This window comes from Megascapheus bottae, chromosome 6 (assembly GCF_031878675.1).
Source record: "Megascapheus bottae isolate mThoBot1 chromosome 6, mThoBot2.hap1, whole genome shotgun sequence".
NCBI classification, from domain to species: domain Eukaryota; kingdom Metazoa; phylum Chordata; class Mammalia; order Rodentia; family Geomyidae; genus Megascapheus; species Megascapheus bottae.
In genome coordinates this window covers 64,733,916-64,759,675 of record NC_143514.1, presented here as the reverse complement: position 1 = coordinate 64,759,675, position 25,760 = coordinate 64,733,916, and the positions used below count along the sequence as shown (strand labels likewise).

General features: G+C 44.1%; 2 protein-coding genes across 9 annotated transcripts in view; one reads left to right on the top strand and one right to left on the bottom strand.

Annotated features, from left to right (window-relative positions):
* Window positions 1-17,011, bottom strand: part of Yars1 (tyrosyl-tRNA synthetase 1) — a 30,941-nt gene extending 13,930 nt beyond the window's left edge. The window contains exons 1-6 of the mRNA XM_090335320.1: window positions 16,595-17,011; window positions 10,000-10,146; window positions 9,673-9,848; window positions 4,167-4,296; window positions 2,629-2,709; window positions 499-591 (exon numbers count right to left, since the gene is read on the bottom strand). Coding sequence (XP_090191446.1) covers window positions 499-591; window positions 2,629-2,709; window positions 4,167-4,296; window positions 9,673-9,848; window positions 10,000-10,146; window positions 16,595-16,762 — 795 coding nt within the window. The 5' untranslated portion in view covers window positions 16,763-17,011. The remainder of the gene's footprint in view (window positions 1-498; window positions 592-2,628; window positions 2,710-4,166; window positions 4,297-9,672; window positions 9,849-9,999; window positions 10,147-16,594) is intronic.
* The window catches only part of S100pbp (S100P binding protein), a 28,113-nt gene continuing 18,806 nt past the window's right edge, over window positions 16,454-25,760 (top strand). Inside the window, exons 1-5 of one of the 8 annotated variants that reach the window (XM_090335329.1) lie at window positions 17,021-17,099; window positions 21,875-21,988; window positions 22,282-22,632; window positions 22,738-23,099; window positions 24,641-24,738. In XM_090335329.1, coding sequence (XP_090191455.1) covers window positions 22,305-22,632; window positions 22,738-23,099; window positions 24,641-24,738 — 788 coding nt within the window. In that variant the 5' untranslated portion in view covers window positions 17,021-17,099; window positions 21,875-21,988; window positions 22,282-22,304. Of the gene's footprint in view, window positions 16,494-16,531; window positions 16,616-17,020; window positions 17,100-17,881; window positions 17,998-21,874; window positions 21,989-22,281; window positions 23,100-24,637; window positions 24,739-25,760 lie in introns of those variants that run through there. The other 7 variants (XM_090335328.1, XM_090335325.1, XM_090335324.1 and 4 more) reach the window with 7 other exon arrangements.

The following is a 25,760-nucleotide window of genomic DNA, read 5'->3' as shown; positions in this document are numbered from 1 at the left end:
AAATAAAAATAAGAAGGCAGAAGTGGTGGCTACTTGGTCTTACACTGCTCAAGAAACACTGAAGCACTGGAAAACTTAAGGATCCTTAATATTTGGACGTTCTAGCTAGCCAGAATACTATTTATTTATTTATTTCCAGTCGTGGGGCTTGAACTCTGGCCCTGGGTGCTGTCCCTAAGCTCTCAGCTCAAGGCTACTACTCTACCCTTGACCCACAGAGCCACTTCTAGTTTTCTAGTGGTTAATTGGAGATAAGAGTCTCACAGTCTTTAATACTCCAGCTGGCTTTGAACCTCAATCCTCAGATATCAGCCTCCCGAGTAGCTAGGATTACAGTTGTGAGCCACCATGTCCTGCCACAATACTATTATTGTGCGTCCTCAAGTCTATCTCTTTTTGAACATTTTGAAATTCAAGAAATGGTTGGCTAGCAGGAAGAGGAAGGGCTAACAAAGAGTGAATGAGGCTGAATGTAGTCAAAGTAGTTTAATAATTTACCTCTTCTGAAGAGCTCATTTTGCTCCCAGTTAGACCTGGGACCATTGGATTCATCAGATGGACTCGTTTTGAATACCCAAGTGCAGGGAGATACTGAGAAATTTGAAAACAAAACAAAACATAAAACAAATTAGCATAAATTCTTCCTCAATGCCTTGGTCTCCTCTTACTTGGTCAGCAACTTAACAGTATAATTTATTTGCTCTGATCTTTCTTTTCTTTTTTTCTGTTATTGGTCGTGGGGCTTGAACTTTGGTCCTGGGTGCTATCCCTGAGCTCTTCAGCTCAAGGCTATCACCCTACCCCTGGAACCACAGTCCCACTTCTGGTTTTCTAGTGGTTAATTGTAGATAAGAGTCTCAGACTTTAGTGCCTGGGCTAGCTTTGAACCGAGATCCTCAGATCTCAGTCTCCTGAGTAGCTAGGATTGCAGGTGTGAGACCACGTCTGGCCTGATCTTTATTTTCTACTGACTATAATTTTCAACAGTAATCATAATGTGAAACAAGGTTCCCCCCCCCATTGATTTTGTTTTCATTGGAAGTCCAGTGATCTGATTTTCCCACAGTAAACAATTTAAAAATCTAGAAATAGAAAACAGTCGTTTGTTACAATGGACAGTCACCAATGGAAAGTTACAAATCTCGAGGTACGGAATGCTCACCCTGGCTTTTTCCTTGTAGACATTATTTTCAACCAGGTACTGAGAAAAGAGTTAGCAGGCAGTAACAGCAGCAGTCTAAGCAGAGGAGAAAGACATTCAAGTTCAGGCTGCCAGGAAGCTAGGATTTGGGAAGGATTATGAAGAGAAGGAAATTCCCAAGGTGCCCCCACCCCAAATTTGATGTCAATCTCCTCACTGATTTCTAGGCTGACTGACAGCTGCACACATACACAGAGACTTTCTTACTCTCTGCCCATCTTCAGGAATCTGTAAACCTAATGAGGGGCTGAGAGGTTTCAGAGTACTAAGAAGAAAGTTGAAGTCAAACTAAACTCTGATATAATCAGAAAAGTACGAGAAAGGGAAAGGAGAAAAAAGTCAATAGAAGCAGATTCTGAAACAATTCCCAAAGTAGAGTCACAGACCAGGATATCAAAAATGATTGACTGGCATACAAAAAGAAATAAGAGGAAAACGGGGACAAAACAGTCAAAAGACAGAGAATTGTACAAAGGAGTGGGAATCAAATGGAAGTTCTAAAATGGCATAACACAATATTGGGTTAACAGAAGATGGAACATGAAGAAAGGCCAATAAAAAATACCTAAGCTAAACCTCAGAAGAAGTCTAAAGGAAAACAACAGAACAGCAAAAAAACATATTGACATAACCAAAAAGCTGAACTAGTATAAAACTGGATTCTCAAAAGAAGAGAAAAAGAATTTTAAGGAAAGTAAGACAGACCCCAAAAAATATAGGATCCATGGTTTCCCTCATTTGTAATTAGTACATGTTCAGGATAGTCCTAGCAGAGGATCACAATAGTTAAATAGCTATGTACATATAATCAGATAAAATGATGCTCGTAGAAATGAACTCCAAGATATGGAAGAAAAGTGAAAAGAACCCATCGATCAAAGACCTGCACTATAAACACAATACACTTAGGAGGCTTTTTTGGTTGTATGAAAGTGAACTCACAAGAAGGAATCAAGAACATCAGGAATGTTAAGTTGGGAGGTGATAATATAGCTCTGTGTAGACATTTGTGAGGTCCTGGGCTCATCCGGCAAGGAAAAAGAAAAGGAGAAGACACTGACAAATCTAGCTGAGACTGGAGGATAGAGGTTCAAAGCCAGTCCAGCAGGGGGAAAAAAAAATCTGAGATTCTTATTCCAATTAACCACCAAAAAGCCAGAAGTGAAGCTATGGCTTAAAGGGCAAAGTACCATCCTTGAGTAGAAAATTTAGCAGATCTTGGAGTAGCTTTTGAGGCAGACAGATGAGTACTAATTCCTGCTCACTGGAAACTCAACAACTTTTGCTTTTTTTTCCCTCAGTTTTCTCACTAGCAGCAGCCATACAATAGGATAACAACCATAATGACTGGCATATTATACACAGTTTAATAAATTTTCCTTGCATATTTCTGAGCCCCAGATATAAAAAGGAAAGAAGACACGAACCTTCTCTGCAAATGTGAAAATCTTCCTCTGGTCAACACCTCCAAACTGGGCATCTACTTTTAAATATTCTTCATCTAATGCCTGTGGGAAGAAACATAGCATGAAAGAAAATTTTCAGTTGCTAGATTTTCCAAAAGGTAGCACCCTAGTATCAGCATACACACACACACACACACACACACACACACACACACACACACACACACAGATTATGATTCATGCTAAGATGTGTGAGATGAGCAATGTCTAGGTTTTGATTTTTTGCTGGTCTTAGGCCTGAATTCAGGGCCTGAGCTCTTTTATTTCGCCCTAGTCCTTGGTCTTTCTCAAGGCTAGAGCACAACCACTTGAGCCACACCACCACTTCCGGCTTTTTTTATGTATGTGGTACCGAGGAATCAAACCACAGTCTTTGTGCATGTTAGGCAAGCACTCTGCCACTAGGCCAAACTCCCAGCCCCTGTCCCTGAGCTCTTTTGCTCAAGGCTAACACTCTATCTTTTTGAGCCACATCCCACTTTCGGTTTCCTAGGGATTAACTGGAAATAAGAGTTTAAGAGTTTCAAGGACTTTCCTGCCTAGGCTGGCTTTGAACTGTGATCCTCAAATCTCAGCCTCCTGAGTAGGCAGGATTACAAGTGTGAGTCACTTGTGCCTAGCTGGGATTTTTTTGTTATTTTTGTTGTTGTTGTTGGTCATGGGGTTTGAACTTGGCCTGTGCGCTGTCCCTGAGCTTTTCAGCTCAAGGCTACTACCTTGAGTCAAGCCCTACTTCCCATTTTCTACAGGTTAATTGGACTCTCACATCTTTTTGTGCCCGGGCTGGCTTTGAACCTTGATCCTCAGATCTCAGCCTCCTGAGTAGCTAGGATTATAGGTATGAGCCACGGTGCCCGGCTATTTTGTTATTTTTGATCAGTTGTGGGGCTTGACCTCAGGGGCTGGTACTATCCCTGAGACCCTTTGTGTTCAAGACTAGTACTCTACCACTTAAGCCATAGCACTACTTCTGGTTTTTTGAGTGGTTAATTAGAGGTAAGAGTATCATAAGGACTTTTCTGCTCAGAGCTGGCTTGGAACTTAAGATGCTTAGATCTTAACTTCCTGAGTAGTTAGGATAATAGGTGTGAGCCACTGGTGCCTGGCTTGGGTTTTGTTTTTGTGATGATATTGCTATATATACAATGGGATATACATACATACATACATATATATATATATATATATATATATATAAATAAGAAAACGGGTTTTGTTTTTGAGCTATTGCTACATATATAATGGGAGAAAAAAAATATATCTCCCTTGAACTCACGAGTAAGCAGTGCCTTAAGGGAGATAGTAATGGGGGGATTTACAACTAAAGAAGTAAAAAAAGCATCCCAGGAAGACCAAGAGGAGGAAGGGAAAGATGGGAAGGAAGGCCTGGAATAGGATGGTGAAGCGACAACGAGAGCACTGATATAACTGGAGCAGTGTTCAGTCATCAGAAATAAAATCAGAAAGGAAACTGAGGCCAGTGCACGATTCTCGAGTACCTGCAGTCCAGGGTACAACAGGCCACTCAGCAAAGGGTGCTCCACCTGCTTTACAACCTCAGCTCCAGCTTTCTTGGCATCATGTTGTGTAACCACAGACGACAGTCGGTACACGTCCAGTGTGTACTCCCTGAAGGGGAAAGAAAACCCACACAAGTAAGACTGGGCCCAGGCCTCAGTGGCCTTAAAGCACACTGTTTTACTTCCTTAAACTTAGGACATTAGAAGAGAACACTGCTTCATAGCTTAAAAAGTGTGAGAGATCTATCAGCTCACCCAGAATGTAGCTTCAAGTTTTCTCATTCATTCATTCATTCATTTATTTATTTATTGCCAGTCCTGGGGCTTGAACTCAGCGTCTGGGCAATGTCCCTGAGCTTCTTTTGCTCAAGGTTAGTAGTCTACCACTTGAGCCACAGTGCCTCTTCTGGCTTTTTCTGTGTATGTGGTACTGAGGAATGGCCTCCAGGCGAGTAGTCTACCACAAAGCCATATCACCAGCACTGTATTAGTTTCTTGTTTTGTTTCTGTCTTTTCTTTTTTGGTACTAGGGACTAAACTCAGGACATTATATTTGCTAGTCCAGCGTTTTGCCTCTGAGCTACATTCCAGAACAGTATTTTCCCATTTAAAAGATGGCAAGGTGGCCGGGCACAGTGGCTCATGCCTGTAATCATAGCTACTCAGGAGGCTGACATCTGAGGATAGCAGTTCAAAGCCAGCCCATGCACTAAAGAACTTTAGACTCTTATCTTCAGATTAACCTTTAGAAAATAGAAGTGGGGCTGTGGCTCAAGGGTAAGATGGTAGGTAGCCTTGAGCTGAAGAGCTCAGGGACAGCACCCAGGCTCAGAGTTCAAGCCCCATGACCCACAAAAAAAAAAAAAAAAAGAAGATGGCAAGGTAACTTTAATCATTCTCTCTTTACTTCTGGAAAACATTCTATTATTCTTCAACATACAGTTTTTCTCTCCTCTCCTCTATTCTTTGCTGGAATGCCTACTGAACAAATGCCAAAACTTACCAATTGTCCATGCTTTTTTTGTTTTTGGTAGTATTTGCTTTGAACTTGAGACCTTACATTTGTTAAGTACCAGTCTTAAAACGCATATAGATTCTAAGATGAATATCTTTGTAACATTTAAAAATGTTAAAAATTTTGGGGCCAGGTGTTTGGCCTAATGGTAGAGTGCTTGCCTAGCATGCACAAAGACCCAGGTTCCATTCCTCAGTACCACACATATAGAAAAAGCTGGAAATGGTGCTGCAGCTCAAGCGGTAGAGCTCTAGCCTTGAGAAAGCCCAGGGACAGCACTCAGGCCCTGAGTTCAACCCAGGACTAGGCCCCCCGCCAAAAAAAAGATAAAATTTCATTTAAATAATGATGTGTTTCACGAATGAGCAGTTATTTTTAGGGTACAGTCATCTCTGGTATCCACTGGGGAATTGAACCCTAGACACTGTCTCCCTCTCCCACACCAAAGGCTGCAGATATGGATCCCTTCCCCAATATAAAATGGCAAATTCTCTATAGATGATTTATGTGAGGCTGTGCCTAGGTTATATGCAAATACTATGCAATTTATGAATTTAGGGTCTTATGCTTGCCAGGCAGATGCTCTACCATTTGAACCACATTTCCAGCCCATTCCCCAACCCTCTTTTATTGTACTGAGACTTGAACTCAGAGCCTTGTGTTCTTTTTTTTCCTGGTCCTGGGGCTTGAACTCAGGGTTTGGGCACTGTTTCTTCAGCTTCTTTGTGTTCAAGGCTAGGGCTCTACCACTTGAGTCACAGCAGATCATCAGATCTCAGCCTCCCGAGTAGCTAAGTTTACAGGTGTGAGCCACCAGTGGCTGGCTGTGTTCTTGCTCAGCTTTTTTGCTAATGGTCAGTGCTCTCCCACTTTAGCCAAAACTCCAGTCTAGCATTTTGTTGGTTAATTAGAGATCTTATAGACTTTTCTGCCTGGGCTGGCTTCTAACTTCAATCTTACTGATCTCAGTTTCCTGTGTAACTAGGATTATAGATGTGAGCTACCAGAATCTGGCTCTAGCCCCTTTTTTAGTTAGGCTGATTATTTTCAAGGTAAAATATGAATATAATTCTCAGACCTGTGTTTCCTTATGTTGTTTGTTAGGGAGGATAGTTGTGTCATCTCAACCAAGCCACTAGTTCAGACAGTCCCATGAACCTGTATGTCCAGGCTGACCTCAAACTATGAATCCCCAGTCTTCATCTCCCAAGTAGCTAGCTAGGATTACAGGCTGGGGCCATCATACCCAATACTATGTAATTTTACATAAGAGATTTAGCATTTGTGATTATGGTATTTTTTTCTTTTTTTTTTTGCCAGTCCTGGGCTTGAGCTCAGGGCCTGAGCACTGTCCTTGGACTTTCTCAAGACTAGAGCTCTACCACTTGAGCCTCAGCACCACTTCCAGCTTTTTTCTATGTATGTGGTACTGAGGAATTGAACCTGGGTCTTCATGCATGCAAGGCAAGCACTCTACCACTAGGCCAAACTCCCGGCCCCTTGTGATTATGGTATTTTTGTGGAGGCTCTGGAAGCAAACTGCTACAGAACACTGAGGGATGACTATATAATATGCTACACTGCTACATAAATAGGAGTAGGGTATATGGCTTTGGAGTAGAGAGCTTGTCTAACATGCATGAAAGCCTAAGTTCAATCCCCAGAATTACAAAAAAACAATGAGCAAACAACTCCAAAACAAAAACAAAAACAACTCAACTTATTGTTTTAAAGCTATGTAAGAACCTGTCATCCTAGCTACTCAGGAGGCTAAGATCTGAGGATCAATGTTCAAAGCCATCCAGAGCAGGAAAGTCTGGGAGACTCTTTTTTTTTTTTTTTTTTTTGCCAGTGGAGGGCTTGAGCTCAGGGCCTGAGCACTGTCCTTGGATTTTCTCAAGGTTAGGACTCTACCACTTGAGCCTCAGCACCATTTCTGGCCTTTTTCTATGCATGTGGTACCAAGGAATCGAACCCGGGTCTTCGTGCATGCTAGGCAAGCACTCTACCACTAGGCCAAACTCCTGGCCTCTGGGAGACTCTAATCTCCAATTAACCACCAGAAAAGGGTGCTGTGGCTCAATTTCTTTCTTTTTTTTTTTTTTTTTTTGGTCTTGGGGCACTATCTCTGAGCTCTTCAGCTCAAGGCTACGGCTGTATCCTTGAGCCACAGTGCCACTTCTAGTTTTCTAATGATTAATTGGGATAAGAGTCTCACAATCTTTAGTGCCCAGGCTGGCTTTGAACCTCAATCCTCAGATCTTAGCCTCTGAGTAGCTAGGATTACAGGTGTGAGCCACCAGTGCCTGGCTGAGATACAATTTTTTCTTAAAGTATTATCAACCTGTGGTTGAATTCATAGATAGGAAGGGTCAGCTTTTTGTGGGTGAGGGAAGTAGCTCAGGGGTAGAATGCTTGCCTAACAAGCACAAGGTCCTGAGTTCAATCCCCAGTTCTGCAAGCAAAGAAAAGAAAGGCCCAGGTGTATCATAGATTAATTCAAACACAATTTCTTCTTTTTTCTTTTTCTTTTTGCGCCAGCCCTGGGGCTTGAACTCGGGGCCTGGGCACTGTCCTTGGACACTTTTTGCTAGCATTCTGCTACCCTAGCCACAGCACCACTTCCAGCTTTTTTCTGGGTATGTGGTACCAAGGAATTGAATCCAGGGCTTTGTGCATACTAGACAAGCATTCTACCAGTAGGCTATGCCCCCAGCCCCTAAAACACTATTTCTACTTCTACTTCATTTAGAGATCAATTCATGAAATATACTCCACTAGACTGAATATGCTTGCTTTATCTATGTCAACAGGTAAGTTCAGTCCAAAAATTATTTCATCTAGGGAGGGAAAGAGGGAGAAAAACATGAGAAGGGGTATCAATGTTCAAGAAGTAATATACCCATTACCTGACGAATGTAACTGTAACCCCTATATTCGTCACCCCAATAATAAAATACAATTAAAAAAATTATTTCAGGGCTGGGAGTTTGGCCTAGTGGTAGAGTGCTTGCCCAGCATGCAGGAAGACCCGGGTTTGATTCGTTGGTACCACATGCATAGAATAAGCCAGAAGTGGTGCTATGGCTCAAGTGGTATGGTTCTAGCCTTGAGAAATCCCAAGGACAGTGCCCAAGCTCTAAGCTCAAGCCCAGGACTGGCAAAAAAAAAAAAAAAAAAATTCACCTAGCAATTTTAGTTACATTGTATTTTTTAGTAGGAGGAGTACTCTTTGTTTTTTTTAGTTTTTTAGTAGATTGGAGTACTCAGTTAACCAGACTACTAGACACATTATACCTGGGTCACAATTTTCTTTCTCTCTCTCTTTTTTTGTTGGTTGCTGTGCCTGAACCAAGACCTGGACAGTGTCCCTAAACTTTTCTGCTCAAGGCTAGTGCTTTACCCTTAGCCACAGCTCTACTTCCTATTTGTTGGAAGTTAATTGGCTAAGAGTCTCACAGTCTTCACTGCCCCAGCTGGTTTTGAACCACATTTCTCAGATCTCAGCGTAAGTAGCTAGGATTATAGGGGTAAGCCACCAGTATCCAGCATTTGTTCTTTTCTCTGTGCCAGGACTAGGGTTTGGTCTTAGGGCCAATCTCTCTCTTTCGTGGCCTTTTCTGCTCAAGGCTGGTGGTCTACCATCTGAACTACATCTCCACTTCCAGCTTTTTTTTTTTTTTTTTTTTTCCTAATTAGATATAAAGAGTCTCTGGGAACCGGGCAGTGGCTCAGACCTGTAATCCTAGCTACTCAGGAGGTTCAGATCTGAGGATTAAGGTTCAAAACCAGCCCTGGCACAAAAGGACCTGAGACTCTTATCGCCAATTAACCTCTAGAAAATGGGAAATGGTAGGGTGATAGCCTTGAGCTGAAGAGCTCGGGACAACGCCTAGGCCCAGGTGTAGAATGGTAGCCTTGAGCTGAAGAGCTCAGGTATAGCACCCAGGCCAAGTTCAAGCCCCATCACACACACACACACACAGGCTCTGGGATTTGTCTACTTGGGCTTTCTTCAAACCACAATCATCAGATCTTAGTGTCTTGAGTACCAAGGATTATCAATGTGAAGCAAAAACACTCAAGTACAGCCATTCTTTTGTTGTTGGTCGTGGGGCTTGAACTCAAGAGTCCAGGGTCCTGTCCCTGAGCTCTTTTGCTCCAAGCTGGCTCTCTAGCCCTCTACAACTTTGAGCCACAGCTCTACTTCTCCATTCTTCTTCTTGAGACTTTTTTTTTTTTTTTTTTAATTTTTTTGCCAGTCCTGGGCCTTGCACTCAGGGCCTGAGCACTGTCCTTGGGCTTTCTCAAGGCCAGAACTCTACCACTTGAGCCAAGCTATGGGCATAAAATTTTTAATGGCTTTTAGTAGGTAGTGTCAAACAGCTTCCAATCCAAATTTAAAGAGTGTCTAGACTCTTGAGGTCTATAATTAACTCCTAGGAAGAAGAAGGCTGATCAAGCACTTACTTGCTGAGCTGGTAGTCAGTGCCTTTGACAAACTTGAGCTTCTCCAAGGGCACGCCAATGCTCTCTAGCATTGCCTTGATCACATTCTCATAGTAACTGGTTCGGAGTTCTAGAAGTTCCCAGGGTGCTTTCATGTTATCCAAGTATGCATGAAGGTCCGCAAACAGAATTGTTACCTAAACATAATGATTAAGGGACAGCCAAAATATGAATTTGTTCAAGTACCTCCAATCCACTTCCTTGTCCCTACCCTACCCTTACCCTGGTGAAGTTTCTTTTGGTCATCTGTCCAGGGGCAAATGCTTAATTGATAGCAGAAATTCTCACCTCACATCCGGCCTTCAAGAAGTCTGCAATCTTGGACATAGGCACAAAGTACGCCACATGTGGCTTGCCTGTGGTTGCTGTTCCCCAGTAAACTTTCAGTTCCCTCTCCTTCAGTATCTCCTTCAGCTTCTCTTCCCCCAGAACCTCCTGTTGTGAAGCAGAAGAACTGGTTTAATGCTGGTGCCCCACCTTGCTCATCATCCTTTTTACCTTGTGGCAGGAAAACGAAGCCATGTGTCACTGGGGGAACCAGTGGCATGCATCCCTGGGGTCTAGCTCAGTGCTCAGAGCTGGCCTAAGCTGCTGCTGCTGCTGCTGCTGCTGCTGCTTTAACATTGACCTTAGGAGGTAGAGAGGGGACACATCTCCTCCAGCTCCCTTGAACCCTTTCTTTTTCATAGCCAACTTCTTTTTTGGGTCCTAGGCACTGTCCCTGAGTCTCTCTTTGCTCAAGGCTATAACTCTACCACTTGAGCCACACTAGCACTTCCCTTTATATGGTACTGAAGAATCCAACCCAGAGATTCATGCATGCTAGGCAAGCATGTCACATTCCCAGTCCCCACAGTCAACTTCTTTGAATATATATCTCTGGCCTCTGTTTCTTTTTCTTTTTTGTTGGTTGTGAGGCTTGAATTCAGCCTGGGCTCTGTCCCTGAGCTCTGCAGCTCAAGGCTACAGCCCCAACCCTTGAGCCACAGTATTACTTCCAATTTCCTAGGGATTAATTGGAGATGAGAGTCTCACAGACTTTAGTGCCCAGGCTGCCTTTGAACCTTGATCCTCAGATCTCAGCCTCCTGAGTAGTTAGGATTACAGGTGTGAGCCACCGCGCCTGGCATTTGGCCTCTGTTTCTTAATGCCCCATCCAGTGTGAGTTCCATACTCACATGAAGATCACAGAGAACCTCCCACCCTGAAATATTCTCCTTATTTTATTCTTTTTATTTTATTTTTAAAAAAATTTTTTTTGCTGGTCCAGGGGCCTGACTCAAGGCCTGGGCACTGTTGTTGGATACTTTTTCCTCAAGGATAGTGCTTTGTCACTTGAGCCACAGAGCCACTTCTGGCTTTTTCTGCATATGTAGTACCAAGGAATCGACCCAGGGGGCTCATGCATGTTAGGCAAGAACTCTACCACTAGGCTACACTCCTGGCTAAGTTTCTTAAGTTTCCTCTTCTGTAGCTGGCTTAGATTTCTTTGCTGCTGCCCTTTTTCCTAATCATTGAGTATTAGCAGCCAGTGGGACTGGAATTTTCTTTCTTTCTTTCTTTTTTTTTTTTGCCAACCATGGGGCTTGAACTCAGGGCCTGAGCACTGTCCTTGGGCTTTCTCAAGGCTAGAGCTTTGCCACTTAAGCCACAATACCACTTTGAGCTTTTTCTATGTAAGTGGTACCCAGGAATCGAACCTAGATTGCTAAGCAATTACTTTAACACTAGGCCAAACTCCTAGCCCCATGACACTCTACATTCTCCCTAACCTATCCCCTTTAAAGTTGCTTCAATGATGACTTAGGACCTAATAATCTAATCTCTTGCTCATACTCACATCAAGAACCATGTACCTGATATCAACCCAGCCCTTCAAATACAACTTGGTCAAACTCAAGCTCTGGTCTTATCTTACTTTTCAATTGTCACCTCTAGTGTTACCCAAGGCAATAAATGTATTCATTGTGTTGCTTAAGTTATTCCACAATGGCTCTTAAATACTTTCACATCTCTCAACCTCTACTTCTCTACCCTAGACCATGCCATCAAAGATCACAACAGCCTTTTAAAAGTCTACTTTATCTACTCTAGGCCCCTCCAATACATGTAAAAAAAGTTCTTTTAAATTCAAAATCTGATTAACTTATTAACCTGCTTAAAACATTTTTGGGCTAGGGCCGTGACTCACACCTGTAATTCTAGCTACTCTGAAGGCAGAGATCGCAATCAAGATCAAGGTTCAAAGCCAGCCTGGGCACAAAGGACCTGAGACTTTTGGCTCAAGGGTGGGGTGGCAGCCTTGAGCTGAAGAGTCCAGAGACAGTGCCCAGGCCGAATTCAAACCCCATGACCCACAAAACAAAAAACAAAAAACCATTTTGGGGGTGGGGCTGAGTGGTGGAGGTGGTAGCATGGCTAAGGGCTTGCTTAAAATTTTTTGTTCTAGTCTTAAAAAAAAAAAACCAACAACAAACCTTTAATCAATTTTTGAGGTGGGGGGGTCCTGGTTTTTTTTTTTTTTGCGAGTCCTGGGCTTGAGTTCAGGGCTTGAGCACTGTCCTTGGACTTTCTCAAGGCTAGAACTCTACCACTTGAGCCTCAGCACCACTTCCGGCTTTTTCTATATATGTGGTACCAAGGAATCGAACCAGGGTCTTCGTGCATGCCATGCAAGCACTTTAACCACTAGGCAAAACTCCCGACCCCAAATTTCTTTTTCTTTCTTTCTTTCTTTTTTTTTTTTTTTGCCAGGCCTGGGCTTGAGCTCAGGGCCTGAGCACTGTCCTTGGACTTTCTCAAGGCTAGCACTCTACCACTTGAACCTCAGCACCACTTTCAGCTTTTTGCTATGTATGTGGGGTACCGAGGAATCGAACCCCGGTCTTCGTGCATGCTAAGCAAGCACTCTACCACTAGCCAAACTCCCGGCCCCGGGGGTCCTGTTTTGTTGCACAAGCTGGCCTCAAACTTCTGGTTATCAAGCAACCCTTTTGCCTCAATCTCCTAAAGTAGCTGAGACTATAGGTGTGTGCCAGTGTACCTGGCTTTGAAATGTCTTAATAATTCCTTTGCTCTAAGACAACATGGAAAAATTGTAATTGAATAGTATGTCCTTAATAAGTTTTCAATGTGATAAGTTAAGGGAGGCTATTAGAAATGATGACAGACAAAAACTGTTTTGCTGATTTGAATCATCTGTTAGAATTTTCTAAAACTCAGGGCCTAGGCACTGTTCTTGAGCACTTTTGCTCAAGCTAACACAGTACCACTTTTGGCTTTTTCTCTGTATACGGTACCAAGGAATTGAACCTAGGGCTTTGTGCATACTAGGAAAGCACTCTACCACTAGGCTACACTCTCAGCCCACTACCTGGACATTTAAATGGTTCTCACAACTCGAAGAAAAGTAATATCACTTGTCCTCTAAAATCTGAGTAAGTTAATTCCATATACTCTGAATGAGTATCCTATGTCCCAAATACATATTATTATTATTATTATTTTATTTATTTATTTATTTTTGCCAGTCCTGGGCTTGAGCTCAGGGCCTGAGCACTGTCCTTGGACTTTCTCAAGGCTAGAGTTCTACCACTTGAGCCTCAGCACCACTTCCAGCTTTTTTTTCCTATAATGTGGTACCGAGGAATCGAACCCAGGTCTTTGTGCATCCTAGGCAAGCACTCTACCACTAGGCCAAACTCCCGGTCCCTCCAAATACATATTATTTTATGGAGAAAGGCAAGGAATAAAGGATATTGCTAAGAGGAAGAAGCTATGATAAAATTCGTAGGGGAAGAGCCCAAGTGAGTATCAATTAATAAACAGATAAACACACAATGTTATATCCATTCAGTGGAATATTAATTCAGTCATAAAAAAGGAATGAAGCCAGGCTCTGGTGGCTCATGCCTGTAATTCTAGCTATTTAGAAGGCTAATATTTGAGGACTGAAATTCAAAGCCAGCCTGACAGGAAAAGCTGTAACACTGTTTTCTCCAATTAACCATCAGAAAACTGGAAATGGAGCTATTGATCGAGCAGTAGGCTTGAACACAAAAACTCAGAGACAGTGTCCAAGCCTAGAGTTCAAGCCCCAAGGAATGGAGGAACCAGGTGTTGGTGGCTCACACCTGTAATCCTAGCTACTCAGGAGGCTGAGATTTGAGGATCTTGGTTTGAAGCTAAACCCACGCAAAAATGTTTATAAGGGAGATGCATTCTCATCACTAAAAAGGTGGAAATGGAGCTGTGGTTCAGGGGGTTGAGTGCTAGCTTTGAGCATAAAACCCCAGGGACAGTGCTCAGGTCTACAGTTTAGGCACGTGTACCCTTGTGTGCATGTACTAAATAATTGGAATTGAAGGACTTAGATTGCAAATCTGTGTGTGTGTGTGTGTGTGTGTGTGTGTGTGTGTGTGTGTGTGTATGTGTGTGTTTATTTCTTTTTCATAGGTAAGCTTTGCCAAGGTTTTGGAAGTGACAAGATAATTTGTTTTGGCTAAAGGAAGGACCAGAACTGGTTGTGGCTGCTTACATCTGTGATTCCAGGGCTCCAGAAGCTAAGTTATGAGAATCTCAAGTTCAAGGCCAGCCTGAGCTAAACAGTTATCTAAAGCAACAACAAAATAGCAAAATCAAAAACCCAGGGATGTGGCTTTTTTGTTCTGTCAGCATCCAAGTTTCAGACTCTGTAAATGTCTGAGCCCTGTCTACTATTGCTCTTTGCCCTCAAGATGCTTCTTGGGGTGTCCGGGTTTACTTTTCTCAATCCTCTTTTACATACCAGGCCATAATACCTTTCCCAGAGGAACTTGATTTCCTGGAAGAGGAGACTGAAGGTCAGAACAGGCCCATGGGGTAGGAAGAAGATGAGGAAGCCTACGGAAGGAGAAAGAGAATAGAGGGGAGGAGAGGAAAGTAAGGAAATGCAAGGGAATAGTGGGAAAGGAATGGGAAGTAGAAGAGGAGCCAAGGGACAGACTGGAGGATGGAGAGGCTAGTAGAAAATGGAAATTGAAATAAAGGGAGAGGGGAGGAGTTAAGATAGAAAGGGAGAGGGCAGGGAGTGTGGCCTAGTGTGGTAGAGTGCTTGCCTAGCATGCACTAAAGGCCTGGGTTCAATTCCTTGGTACCATATACACAGAAAAAGCTGGAAATGGTGATGTGGCTCAAGTGGTAGAACACTACTAGCCTTGAAAAAAGCCCAAGGACAGTGGTCAGGCCCTGAGTTCAAGTCCCAGCTCTGCAAGAGGGGGCGGGGGAGGGATAAAGAGTATGAAAAAAAAAGCAATGAAATCCTGGTAGGTATAATATCATGAATGAACCTTGAAAATATTATTCTAAGAACTCAGACACAAATGGCCACATATTATGTGATTTAAGCTACATAAAATGTTTGAATAGATAAAAGGCACAGAAAGTAGTTTAGTATATGTTTAGGAGTTAGTAGAATAGGCAGTGGGCTGTAATTGCTAATGATACAAATTTTTCCAGAAGAAATGAAAATGTTCTGGAATTAGATAGTGGCCTGGGCTTGAGCTCAGGGCCTGTGCACTGTCCTTGGATTTTCTCAAGGCTAGAACTCTACCACTTGAGCCTCAGCACCACCTCCGGTTTTTTTCTATGCATGTGGTACCAAGGAATCAAACCCCAGTCTTCGTGCGTGCTACCACTAGGCCAAACTCGCAGCCCCTGAGTGCCCAATCTTGTGGATATATGAAAACCCGTTGAATTGTACACTTTAAAAGGGTAGGTTTTGCTGGGTGCCGTGAATCCAACCTGTAATCCTATACACCAGAGAGAAATAGAAATTCTTAAGACTCTATGCCAACCAATGGCTGGGGACAATTAATGATGATGCTTTAAGTAGAAAGATTACAGCCCAGGCAGACCTGGGTCTAGCAAGAACCCATCTCGAAAATAACCAAGACCAAAAGCAGCTGGAGGGACACCTCAAGTGGTAAGAGTAATGTGCCAGCATAGCATATGTGAAGTCCTGAGTTCAATCATTTGGAGCGGTAAAATAATGGCGATGAGTTTAAATGGAGGAACAAGAGAAAAGTAGAGCACAGGAGGAGAGTTCTGGTGCCATGAGGTTCTTTAACTAAAATGTTAAAGAGAGACCTCTCTCAGAAGGTGATAATGGGCTGATGTTTGATGGCAAGATATCAAAAGGTCTGCTCACTTTTGGGGTGATGCAGGTGGTGGTGGTGGTGTGTTTGGGGTTTGGAGTTTGAACCCAGGGCCTCATTTGTGCACTCTGCGAATGCGAGTTACATCAAACCTCTGAATTAGCCTTCTCTCCGAACCACAATGTTCTTTCTCCCCACTGGCTCCTGACAATACTCTGCCCTGTGTGTAATGCGCTTCCTCCCATTCTTCCTCTGGCTCACAACTGTAAGATGCCCAGAAGGGTGAATTCGCATCGTTCGGGGGGTAATTTAGAGGTCACTTCCTCAAAGGAAGCCTACTCTCCTTTTATTTCCTTCAAAGTTCCATGTACAAGAACTTTCAGCACCGGCTTCAACTGTAATGGTTTGGGTTATGGATCATTTTAAATGTCAGATCCCCTTCAAACAAGCTCTGGGAGGGCAGGGCCCCTGACACATCGCCAGCGCCTGGCACCGCGCTTGGCACATAATAGGGCGGATGAGGTGGGAGTCCGTGAATCAAAGCCTGGTTCCAACCCCAGGTAAGTGCACACGGGAGGAGAGCCCGCGGTGATCTGTGGCCCCCAGGGCCTGGTTGCTTGACTGACTTGCTGATCCACCAGGAGTAAGGTCTGAAGGCTCTCAGAGCTGCCCGGCCCCACACACGGAGGGCCGAGTCAGACCCCAGTTCAACCCAGCCCCCCGCATCGTGTCCTCCCGCAGAGGCCTACCTGCAGGTTCCGGGTGATAAGGTGCAGCTTCTCTTCAGGGCTACGAGACTCGCCCATTGCCTCGCCACCCGTGATTCCCGCGCTAAGCCTGCACCCGCGCCCCTTCTTGGGTCGCCGCCGCCGCCGCCGCGTGCCGGGAGCGGTCTCGCGAGTCCCGCCAGGTTGCATCAGCTGAGTGCGTCGCTCGGCTAGCTTGGCCTAGCCCTCTCCGCCTAGCCGTACCCGGGAGTCCAGAATAGTGGCGGGTCGAGCGGGTCGATGGGAGGAAAATGGGTGGAGCCATCCCTCAAAAAGGGGCGGTGCGGAGGGCGGAGTCGTGAGGCTGCCTGAAGCTCCACCCTCTCAGAGGTGTGGCGGTTTCTTGCCAATCATGTCTAATTTTCCCGCCCCTTGGCGTTGGCCCGGCTGTTCCGGGTTGGGGGAGGTCGAGGAGGGGGCGACAAAATGGCGCAGGGGGCGGAGTGAGGCGCAGTCGCTCGCCCAGGCTTTGGCCCAGCTTCTAGAGGTGAAGAGGGAGAAGGCCGAGGGGTTGGCGTTCGCCGGCGGGCGGGGGTCTGCGGGAGCCTGTTGCTTCTCTGGGGGTGCCCCGTTCAGGGATGGGAAGGCCCGGCGCCCGCCGCGGGGGAGGGCCGGTCCTAGCTCCCGAGGCTCCGGCGAGGCTGTAGCCCTGCCCTCCCCCCTTTCCCACGTCGGCGGGCACGTCGGTGGGCCGCGACGCCCCTCGGCGTCCCTCGGCTGAGGTGAAGGGGGGGGCTGTCGGGGCCGTGCGAGGGGCGAGGAGCGACGTCCGCGTCCTGCCCGGTGGGGAGGGGACGGTGGCCGCGGCGGGGGCTGGGGGCCGAGGGGCGGCGTCGCGCAGCGGAGACCACCGCGGGCGCCCCGGGGCTGCGGGCGGAGGCGGCAGGCCGGGGTCCGCCGAGGCCCCGCTGGGGGAGGGGCGCGCAGAAAGCCCGCGCTGCGCCCACTTCGCACGGGGAGGCGGGGATTCTCCGGCTCCGGGGATGGGGAGAGCGCAAAGACCCCGCCGGAGAGCGGCGCCGCCTGGCGACCGCCGCGGCTCTTTAAAGGGGAAAAGGAAAAAGCGGGTTGTGTGGGGTGGGGGATCTAGCCCGTGCTCCATTCCCAGCGTCTGTTAGGCGTCGCCCCCCGTCTGCCCTAAGCCAGCCCCCAGGGGTTTTTGTTGTTTCTTGTGTGTGCGCGCACACGCGTGCTCCAGTACGAGGGCCTGAATGCCCTGTGCCTCAGTGTTTTCCACTCAAGGTTAGTACTCTTACCACTGTAGCCACAGCTCCACTTCCGGCGTTTTGGTGATTCATTGGGGATAAGAATTTCATGGACTTTCCTGCCAGGAGTGAGTTGGAACCGTGATCATCAGAATTCAGCCTCCCGAGTTAAGATTACAGGTGTGAACCCCCAGTGCCTCAATTGCCTGGCTCCAGGTGGTTTTAGTTTTTTTTTGTGTGCATGTATTGGTTAGATGTTCCAGACGTTAACAAAACCTGTCTAAATTATTATTTTTTTTTATCTTTAAAGAAAAAAATAAAAAGACCTGCTGCTACAGCCTAATATCTACTATCTACTCTCTATGCTCATGTGGGAAAAGAGCCTTGGCGTCCTGACCTAAGTAAAATGTTACCTCAAGCAGTGATTTCCAGCCTTGGGTTGTTTTGGCTGCGGACAGTGTTTCCACTTATCTCAAAGGGAGTTGCAGCATTCTTACAGATGATTTCAGTCTGCTTTTTTTTTAAAAAAAAAAAAAAAAAGAAAGAAAATGTTAGGCCTGTTTATGAATAATAACAAAGCCTTTTGTGCTCTGTGGTTCACGTTTGGCCCAAATTGGAAATAGAAGGCTAATGTAGAGTTCTGTCCTTTTGGAAATAATCCTTGCTATTGGCTATTTCTGTTAAACCCAGTTTGGGGTTTAGAGTTTTGAACGAGGGTGTAGGGTGTGCATGTAGAACTGGAGTTTTAGTGGCCTGAATAAAATAAGGTTTTGTGCTAGAAGGCAATAGGTTTTCTGAGGTAAGGTAAAAATAGATAGGAAACCAGTTTCTGAGGTTGCAACCAAGAGGTTAGAGAACAGAGAGGGGGTGGTACACTGAAGTGTGAAGAAGGGGGTGGACAGGTGAGAGATGTGGAAGGACAGAATAGGGTCACACAGGAATGGAGAACAGAAGAATTTGGAGATAGGAAAATTATTCTTCCTTAAAGACAAAGGGGTCCCCATATTTTAGTGAGGGTTGCCAGGCAAGTGCCAAGAAAGGCATGTGATGGTAGAAGGGCAGAGAAGTAACTAGATTGTCTTGTGCTCCTTCCCTTAAGAGCATCAGTTTTGCCTGAGGGTTTTCTTTTCAAATTCATTAAATGCCATTTTGTTTTTGCCAGTCCTGGGTTTGAACTCTGGGCCTGGGCACTGTCCCTGAGCTTTTGTGCTCAAGGCTAGTGCTGTACCCTTTGAGCTACAGGTCCACTTCCAGCACTACTTCTAGTTTATTGAAGATAAGAGTCTCTGGGACTTTACTACCTGGACTGGCTTCAAACTGTGATCCTCAGATCTCAGCCTTCTCAGCAGCTAGGACTACAGGTGTGAGCCACTGCTATCTGGCTCCTTATTTTTAAGAAACAACATTTTAGATAGAAATGAAGCTACCCATTCCTCCTTGCCATTTCTCTTCCCTCCTTACCGCTAGAAATAATGACTGCTCTGAATTTGGTATTGCTTCCAGTCATCTTTGTGTGTGAGTTGGTACTAGAGTTTGAATTCAGGGCTTCATGCTCTTAAGTGGCTTTTTCATTCAAGGCTGGCACTCTACTACTTGAGCCAGACCTCCACTTTTTGCTGGTTAATTGGATGTAAGAGTCTTGTGTATTTTTTTGCCCCAGTGGCTTTTTTTTTTTTGGCCAGTCCTGGGCTTGAGCTCAGGGCCTGAGCACTGTCAAGGCTAGAGCTCTACCACTTGAGCCTCAGCACCACTTCTGGGTTTTTTTCTATGTATGTGGTACCGTCGAATCAAACCCGGGCCTTTGTGCCTGTTAGGCAAGCGCTCTACCACTAGGCAGTGTTTCTGAACTTTTTCATGTAAGACTAGCTAGCACTGTACTACTTAAGTTACAACTCCCTTTTGACTTTTTGTTAGTTAATTGGAGATAAGAATCTCTCAGACTTGCCATGCAAGGTGGTTCAGGCCTCATAGCTACTCAGGAGGCTGAGATGTGAGGATCAAATGTTTAAAGCCAGTCTAGGCACAAAAGGACCTGAGACTCTTTATCTCCAATTAACCCCTAGAAAGTAGGAAGTGGGGGCTTGGCTCAAGGGTAAGGGCGGTAGCCTTGAGCTGAATAGCTCAGGGACAGCACCCAGGCCAAGTGCAAGTCCCATGACCCACAAAAAAAGAAGAAGAATCTCACAGACTTTTCTGCCTGGGGTGGTGTCCAACCATGATCCTCAGATCTTGGTGTGAGCCATTGGCGCCCAGTTAAATAAGCTTTTTTAATTATAAAATTTTGTTATAGCTCCTCATTTCTACTCCATTTCCTTTGTACTTCATTGTCCATACCTTAAATTATTTTACATTATAGCTTTATTCTTTCCTCTAACATGATATATTACATGAGGGAATATATATCTTTATTTCTTGTAAATCATATAGAGACATCTCACAGCTCATTGCTATGTGTTGAATATAGCTCAGAAAAACTTTTTTTTTTTTTTTTTTGCCAGTCCTGGGCTTGAGCTCAGAGCTTGAGCACTGTCCTTGGACTTTCTCAAAGTTAGAGCTCTACCACTTGAGCCTTTGCACTACTTCCAGCTTTTTGCTATGTATGTGGGGTACCCAGGAATCGAACCTGGGTCTTCGTGCATGCTAGGCAAGCACTCTACCACTAGGCCAAACTTCCGGCCCCCAGAACATTTTCTGAATGAACTGAGGCAAAAACTCGAGATGTGGTATGGAGAGTAGTACAGTGGAGAAAATTTTGTAATGAAAATGTTTTAAGAAGCTGGGCACCAGTAACTCATGCCTAGGAGGCTGAAATCAGAGGATTGTGATTTGAAGCCAGCCAGGCAGGAAAGTCTATGAAACTTTATCTCCAATTAACCACCAGAAAACTGTAAGTGGAGCTGTGGCTCCATATGGTAGAGTACTAGCCTTGAACACAAAAGAAGCTCAGAGATAAGCCCCAGGCCCTGAGTTCAAGCCCCAGGACTAACAACAACAACAACAAGGATGTATTATCTTTTCATTGTTTTTGGAAAGTTTCACGTATCTCAATCTGACCTGGAACTTAGCTTGTAGCCCAGTCTGGCCTCAACTTAATATACTTTTGCTTCAGCTTCCTAAATGCTGGGATTATAGGCAGTTGCCACTACGTCTGGTTTTCTTTTTGCTTGTTTGTCTTAAATGAAGTGTGAGAGATCAAACTCAAGGTCTTTATGCAAGTTTAATAGTTAGCACTGAGCTACATATCCAGCCCCTACACTAGGTTTTAATTTCTATGAGTAAACATTTAAGTAGAAAAGTAAAATACTGACGTTCTTTTCATCTTAATTCCCCCAGTTATAATAGTAATTGGTTTTGTGTTTATAGCTTTATAAATACTTTCTGTTTTATGTATATAAAAAATGAGGGTTTTGATGTTGTTATGATTAATTTTTAGATTTTTTTTTTCCAGTCCTGGGGCTTGAACTCAGGGCCTAGGCACTGTTCCTGAGTACTCTGTGCTCAAGGCTAGCACTCTATGATTTGAGCCATAGTGCCACTTCCAGCTTTTTCTGTGTATATGGTACTGAGGAGTCAAATCCAGGGCTTCATGCATGTTAGGCAGGCTCTACCACTAAGTCACGTTCCCATCCTAATTTTAGATTTTGATGGAATCTTCAACATTTTTTAGTCTCTTTCAATTTTATAAATGAGGAAACAAATGGAAATGATTGACAGTGGCTGGCAAGTAGTTTGTTAGTGACAGAACCAGAACCATAGCATAGATGCTTAGACTCCCAAGTCAGTATTCATCCTACTAAATAAAGCAAATGTTAATCTGGAAATTGCAAGGTGTTGGAGGGAACAAAACTAGTTCCCCAGTTGCATAATTTTTTTTTTCTCTAAAGGTTTTTCTTTGGTGTTCTTGACTGGAAAAAAAAAACCCTCAACTTTCTGGTATTTAAAAAAAATCAAGATCAAAATTAATAAATGGAGCATCTTGAAGCATAATATAGTCGACTTTGTAATTAGCAGAGTTGAAAGTGATGAGAAGATCCTTTAATTTTCTTTGTGCCTGCAGGAAGGTGGGAGTCAATCATTTTGACAAGTCTCCTGAAAGGAACAGCCAGGAGTTGAAACTCTCTTCTATTTGGTCTCGTGGCAAAGGCAGAGATCGCTCCAACAGCTCCATACAGTATGGAAGACATTTATCTTCTTGTAGTCTTTTTTTTTTGTAAATTTTAAATATCTTTATTTTTACAAGTGTATACTAAATTTTTACAAATATTTTACATGCCCCTATATATTTAGTTTGTATTATTACTATTATTATTATTAATATTATTTTGTGTACTGGGCCTGGGGATTGAACTCAGAGCCTGGGTTCCTATATTACAAGTAATTATGCAAGAAAGTTTAAATATTGGGGTCCTGTTTCTATGTATAGTGGATTAGAATTGGTTTAAGGCTTTTTTTCCTGTTCCTCAGGTTAACTTCTTATTTCTCCAGATATGACGTGCTCACTAGTGCCCTCTGAACAGTCTTCTGGAACCTCTTTTTTGCCTAAAGACAATGCCCCATTTTCTTGGGGTTCCTTAGATGAGGATGGATTGGATGACTCTTTGTTAGAGCTTTCTGAAGGGGAAGAAGATGACGGCCATTTCAGTTTCACTGAGGAAGAGATTGAGGTGCTCTTGAAGGATGATGGCGATGATGGGCATGATGAGAACAGAGGAAGAGGGAGTCAGAGTCTCCTCAATAATTCCCAAGAAAAAAATTCCTCATATAGTTTGGGACCAGTAGCTGAGACCTCTGGCTTCTTCAAACTACCTCAGCTAAGTACATCACTTGGTCATGGACCAAATTCTACAAAACCATTAAATAGAAACTTTGTACTAGAAAAAAATTTTGTAAAAGTAACTGTTGCACCATTTAATCCAACAGTTTGTGATCCTGTGCTTGATAAAGACAAGACTGATTCATCCAAAGATACTGAAAAATCCTCTTCTCTTGAGGAACAGATGAGAGATGATGACCATTGTCCCAATGAGAGAAAACTTTGTACTGAATCTGAAGGGAGCAACCCCAGCTCCACCATGGATGGGTCTTTGCTCTCTTCTTTACACAATACCCTGCAACAGACTGTATCTGAGAAAAACACACCTGGCAGTAAGAAATCTATTCCTGAATTCCCTCAGATCTCAGACCATTCAGAAACACCTAATACAGGGTCGTCCTGGAAAAATGGATCCCATAAATCAAGTTCTGAAGTGAGAAATTCAGTTGTTTCTAGTTCTTCAAACAGAGTAAGTATGTTTTTTTTTCAAGGTGAAAAGAAAAATGAGTTATTTTTGTTCAGAAGCTGTGCAGAAGAATTCCTTTAAACTGGTGTCTCTGTACATGCATATTCTCAACCTACAAGAGTAATCATATCCTACAATGGTACATTTGTTACAGTCTGGCAATGGTTTGTATTCAGAGAAGTTGGGATTTGTATCTGATCTAGTACCTATGCCTAATTGGCTGCTGTATTCCCCCAAATTTTTTTTTGTAATCAGATTAAACCCAGGGCCTTAATGTATTTTAAGTTTGTGCTCTATCACTGGGTTTAATCCTTCTATAAATTGAAGGAGGTGGCGATGTGGCTCAAGGGGTAGGGCAGTAGTCTTTGAGCTGAAGAGCTCAGGGACAACGCCCAGACCCAGAGTTCAAGCCCCATGACCTACCAATCAAAAAAAAAAAAAAAAACCAACTATAAAAAAAGCCGGGGGGGGGGGGGCGGGAGTTTGGCCTAGTGGTTAAAGTGCTTGCCTAGCATGCATGAAGACCCGGGTTCGATTCCTCAGTACCACATACATAGAAAAAAAAGCCGGAAGTAGTGCTGAGACTCAAGTGGTAGAGCTCTAGCCTTGAGAAAGTCCAAGGACAGTGCTCAGGCCCTGAGCCCAAGCCCAGGACTGGCAAAAAAAAAAAAAAAAAAAGCCGGGGGGAGGGTGGAGTTTGGCCTAGTAGTAGAGTGCCATGCATGAAGATCTGGGTTCGATTCCTCGGTACCATATGCATAGAAAAAAAGCCATAAGTGGTGCTGTGGCACAAGTGGTAGAGCTCTAGCCTTGAGAAAGCCCAAGGACAGTGCTCTGACCCTGAGTTCAAGCCCCAGAACTGGCAAAAAAAAAAAAAAAAAAAAGGCAGGGCACACGCCTGAAATCCTAGCTACTCACAAGGCTGAGATATGAGGATCAAGGTTCAGAGCCAGCCAGGGCACTAAACTCCATGAGACTCTTATTTCCAATTAACCACCAGAAAACCAGAAGTGGCCCTGTAGCTCAAGCATCCATCCATCCATCTACCCATTCATCCATTTTCTCCTCTCCTCTCCTCTCCTCTCCTCTCCTCTCCTCTCCTCTCCTCTCCTCTCCTCTCCTCTCCTCTCCTCTCCTCTCCCCTCCTCTCCTCTCCCCTCCCCTTCCCTCCTCTCCTCTCCCCTCCCCTCCCCTCCCCTCCCCTCCCCTCCCCTCCCCTCCCCTCCCCTCCCCTCCCCTCCCCTCCCCTCCCCTCCCCTCCCCTCCCCTCCCCTCCCCTCCCCTCCCCTCCCCTCCCCTCCCCTCCCCTCTCCTCTCCTCTCCTCTCTCTCTCTCTCTCTCTCTTGTTATAGTTGCTATTTCACTTAAAGAACTACCATAGTGTGGTATGGTGCATAGTGTAGTGTTCAAAGATACATGTTTGTGACCATTGAAAATATTTCCATAAATGATGTTGCTATCAGTTATATGTTGTAAACTGACATCAGTACTTATGCCTAAGAGCCATCTTTCCTTTTGCATTTCTTCTTTTGTGGTAAAAGCAGCACGTTCATGACAAGGATTCTGGGGAGATGAAAGTTCGGGAGAGAAGTGAGAGAAGAGTACTAGGCAAAGTTATTCCTGTTCTACAAACCAAAACCAGGTAATGTAACATTGTAACAATTCTGGTTTCTGATAATTCCCTTTTAATTTCTTTGTGTACCCTCTCTAATATCCCATTAGTATGGAGGGAAAAAAAAAATACCTGCATAGAAAAAGCTTGAAATTTTGCCACTATGTACTTATGTGATCGTGGGCAAGTCAAATAATCCTTTACTTCAGACCTCAGTTTCTGAATCAGAGTCCTGTTAGTGCAAATAAACATTATATAAATACAAGATTTATCATCCTATGTATAGAGAATCCTGAATTGTGTATATGATAGGAGGTCAAAATAATTTTAGCAAAAAAATAGAACTATGTAAAAAAATCATTGAGTCATCTGTCCCTACTTGCATTTAACGGGAAAAAAATCCTAGTCAGGTATTGCAGATATGCATTCTCTTTTGAGTTTATTTTCTTGTTGCCAGGAGATGGCAGTGTCTGTACATGGGCCTTTTCATTGAATGTACGAGAAAAGCTGTATTTTAGATGGAATGAGATTTATCTACTTCCTTAATAGTGAAATATTTTTAAAAAATTTACACATTATATATTCTGCTTTAAAACATGAATATAGGACTCAGGAGCAGGCCTAATGGTAGAGAGCTTGCCTAGCATGCACAAAGCCCAGGGTTTGATTCTTTGGTACCACATATACAGGAAAAGCCAGAAGTAGTGCTGTGGCTCAAGTGGTAGAGTGCTAGTCTTGAGGAAAGCCCAAAGACAGTGCACAGGCCCCAGGACTGGCAAAACAATAATGAAATGAAGTAAATGAAGCTAGGGTTTTTTTTTGTTTGTTTGCTGGTCCTGGGCTTGAGCTCAGGGCCTGAACACTGGACTTTCTCAAGGCTAGAGCTCTACCACTTGAGCCTTAGCACCACTTACGGCTTTTTTGCTGTGTATGTGGTACCGAAGAATTGAACCCCGGTCTTCATGCTAGTTCTTTTTGACCGCCACCCCCATTCCACTTTTCTGGGTATTTATTGTTTTGTTAGCCTAAGTGAGGGGAAGCCTTGTGAATTT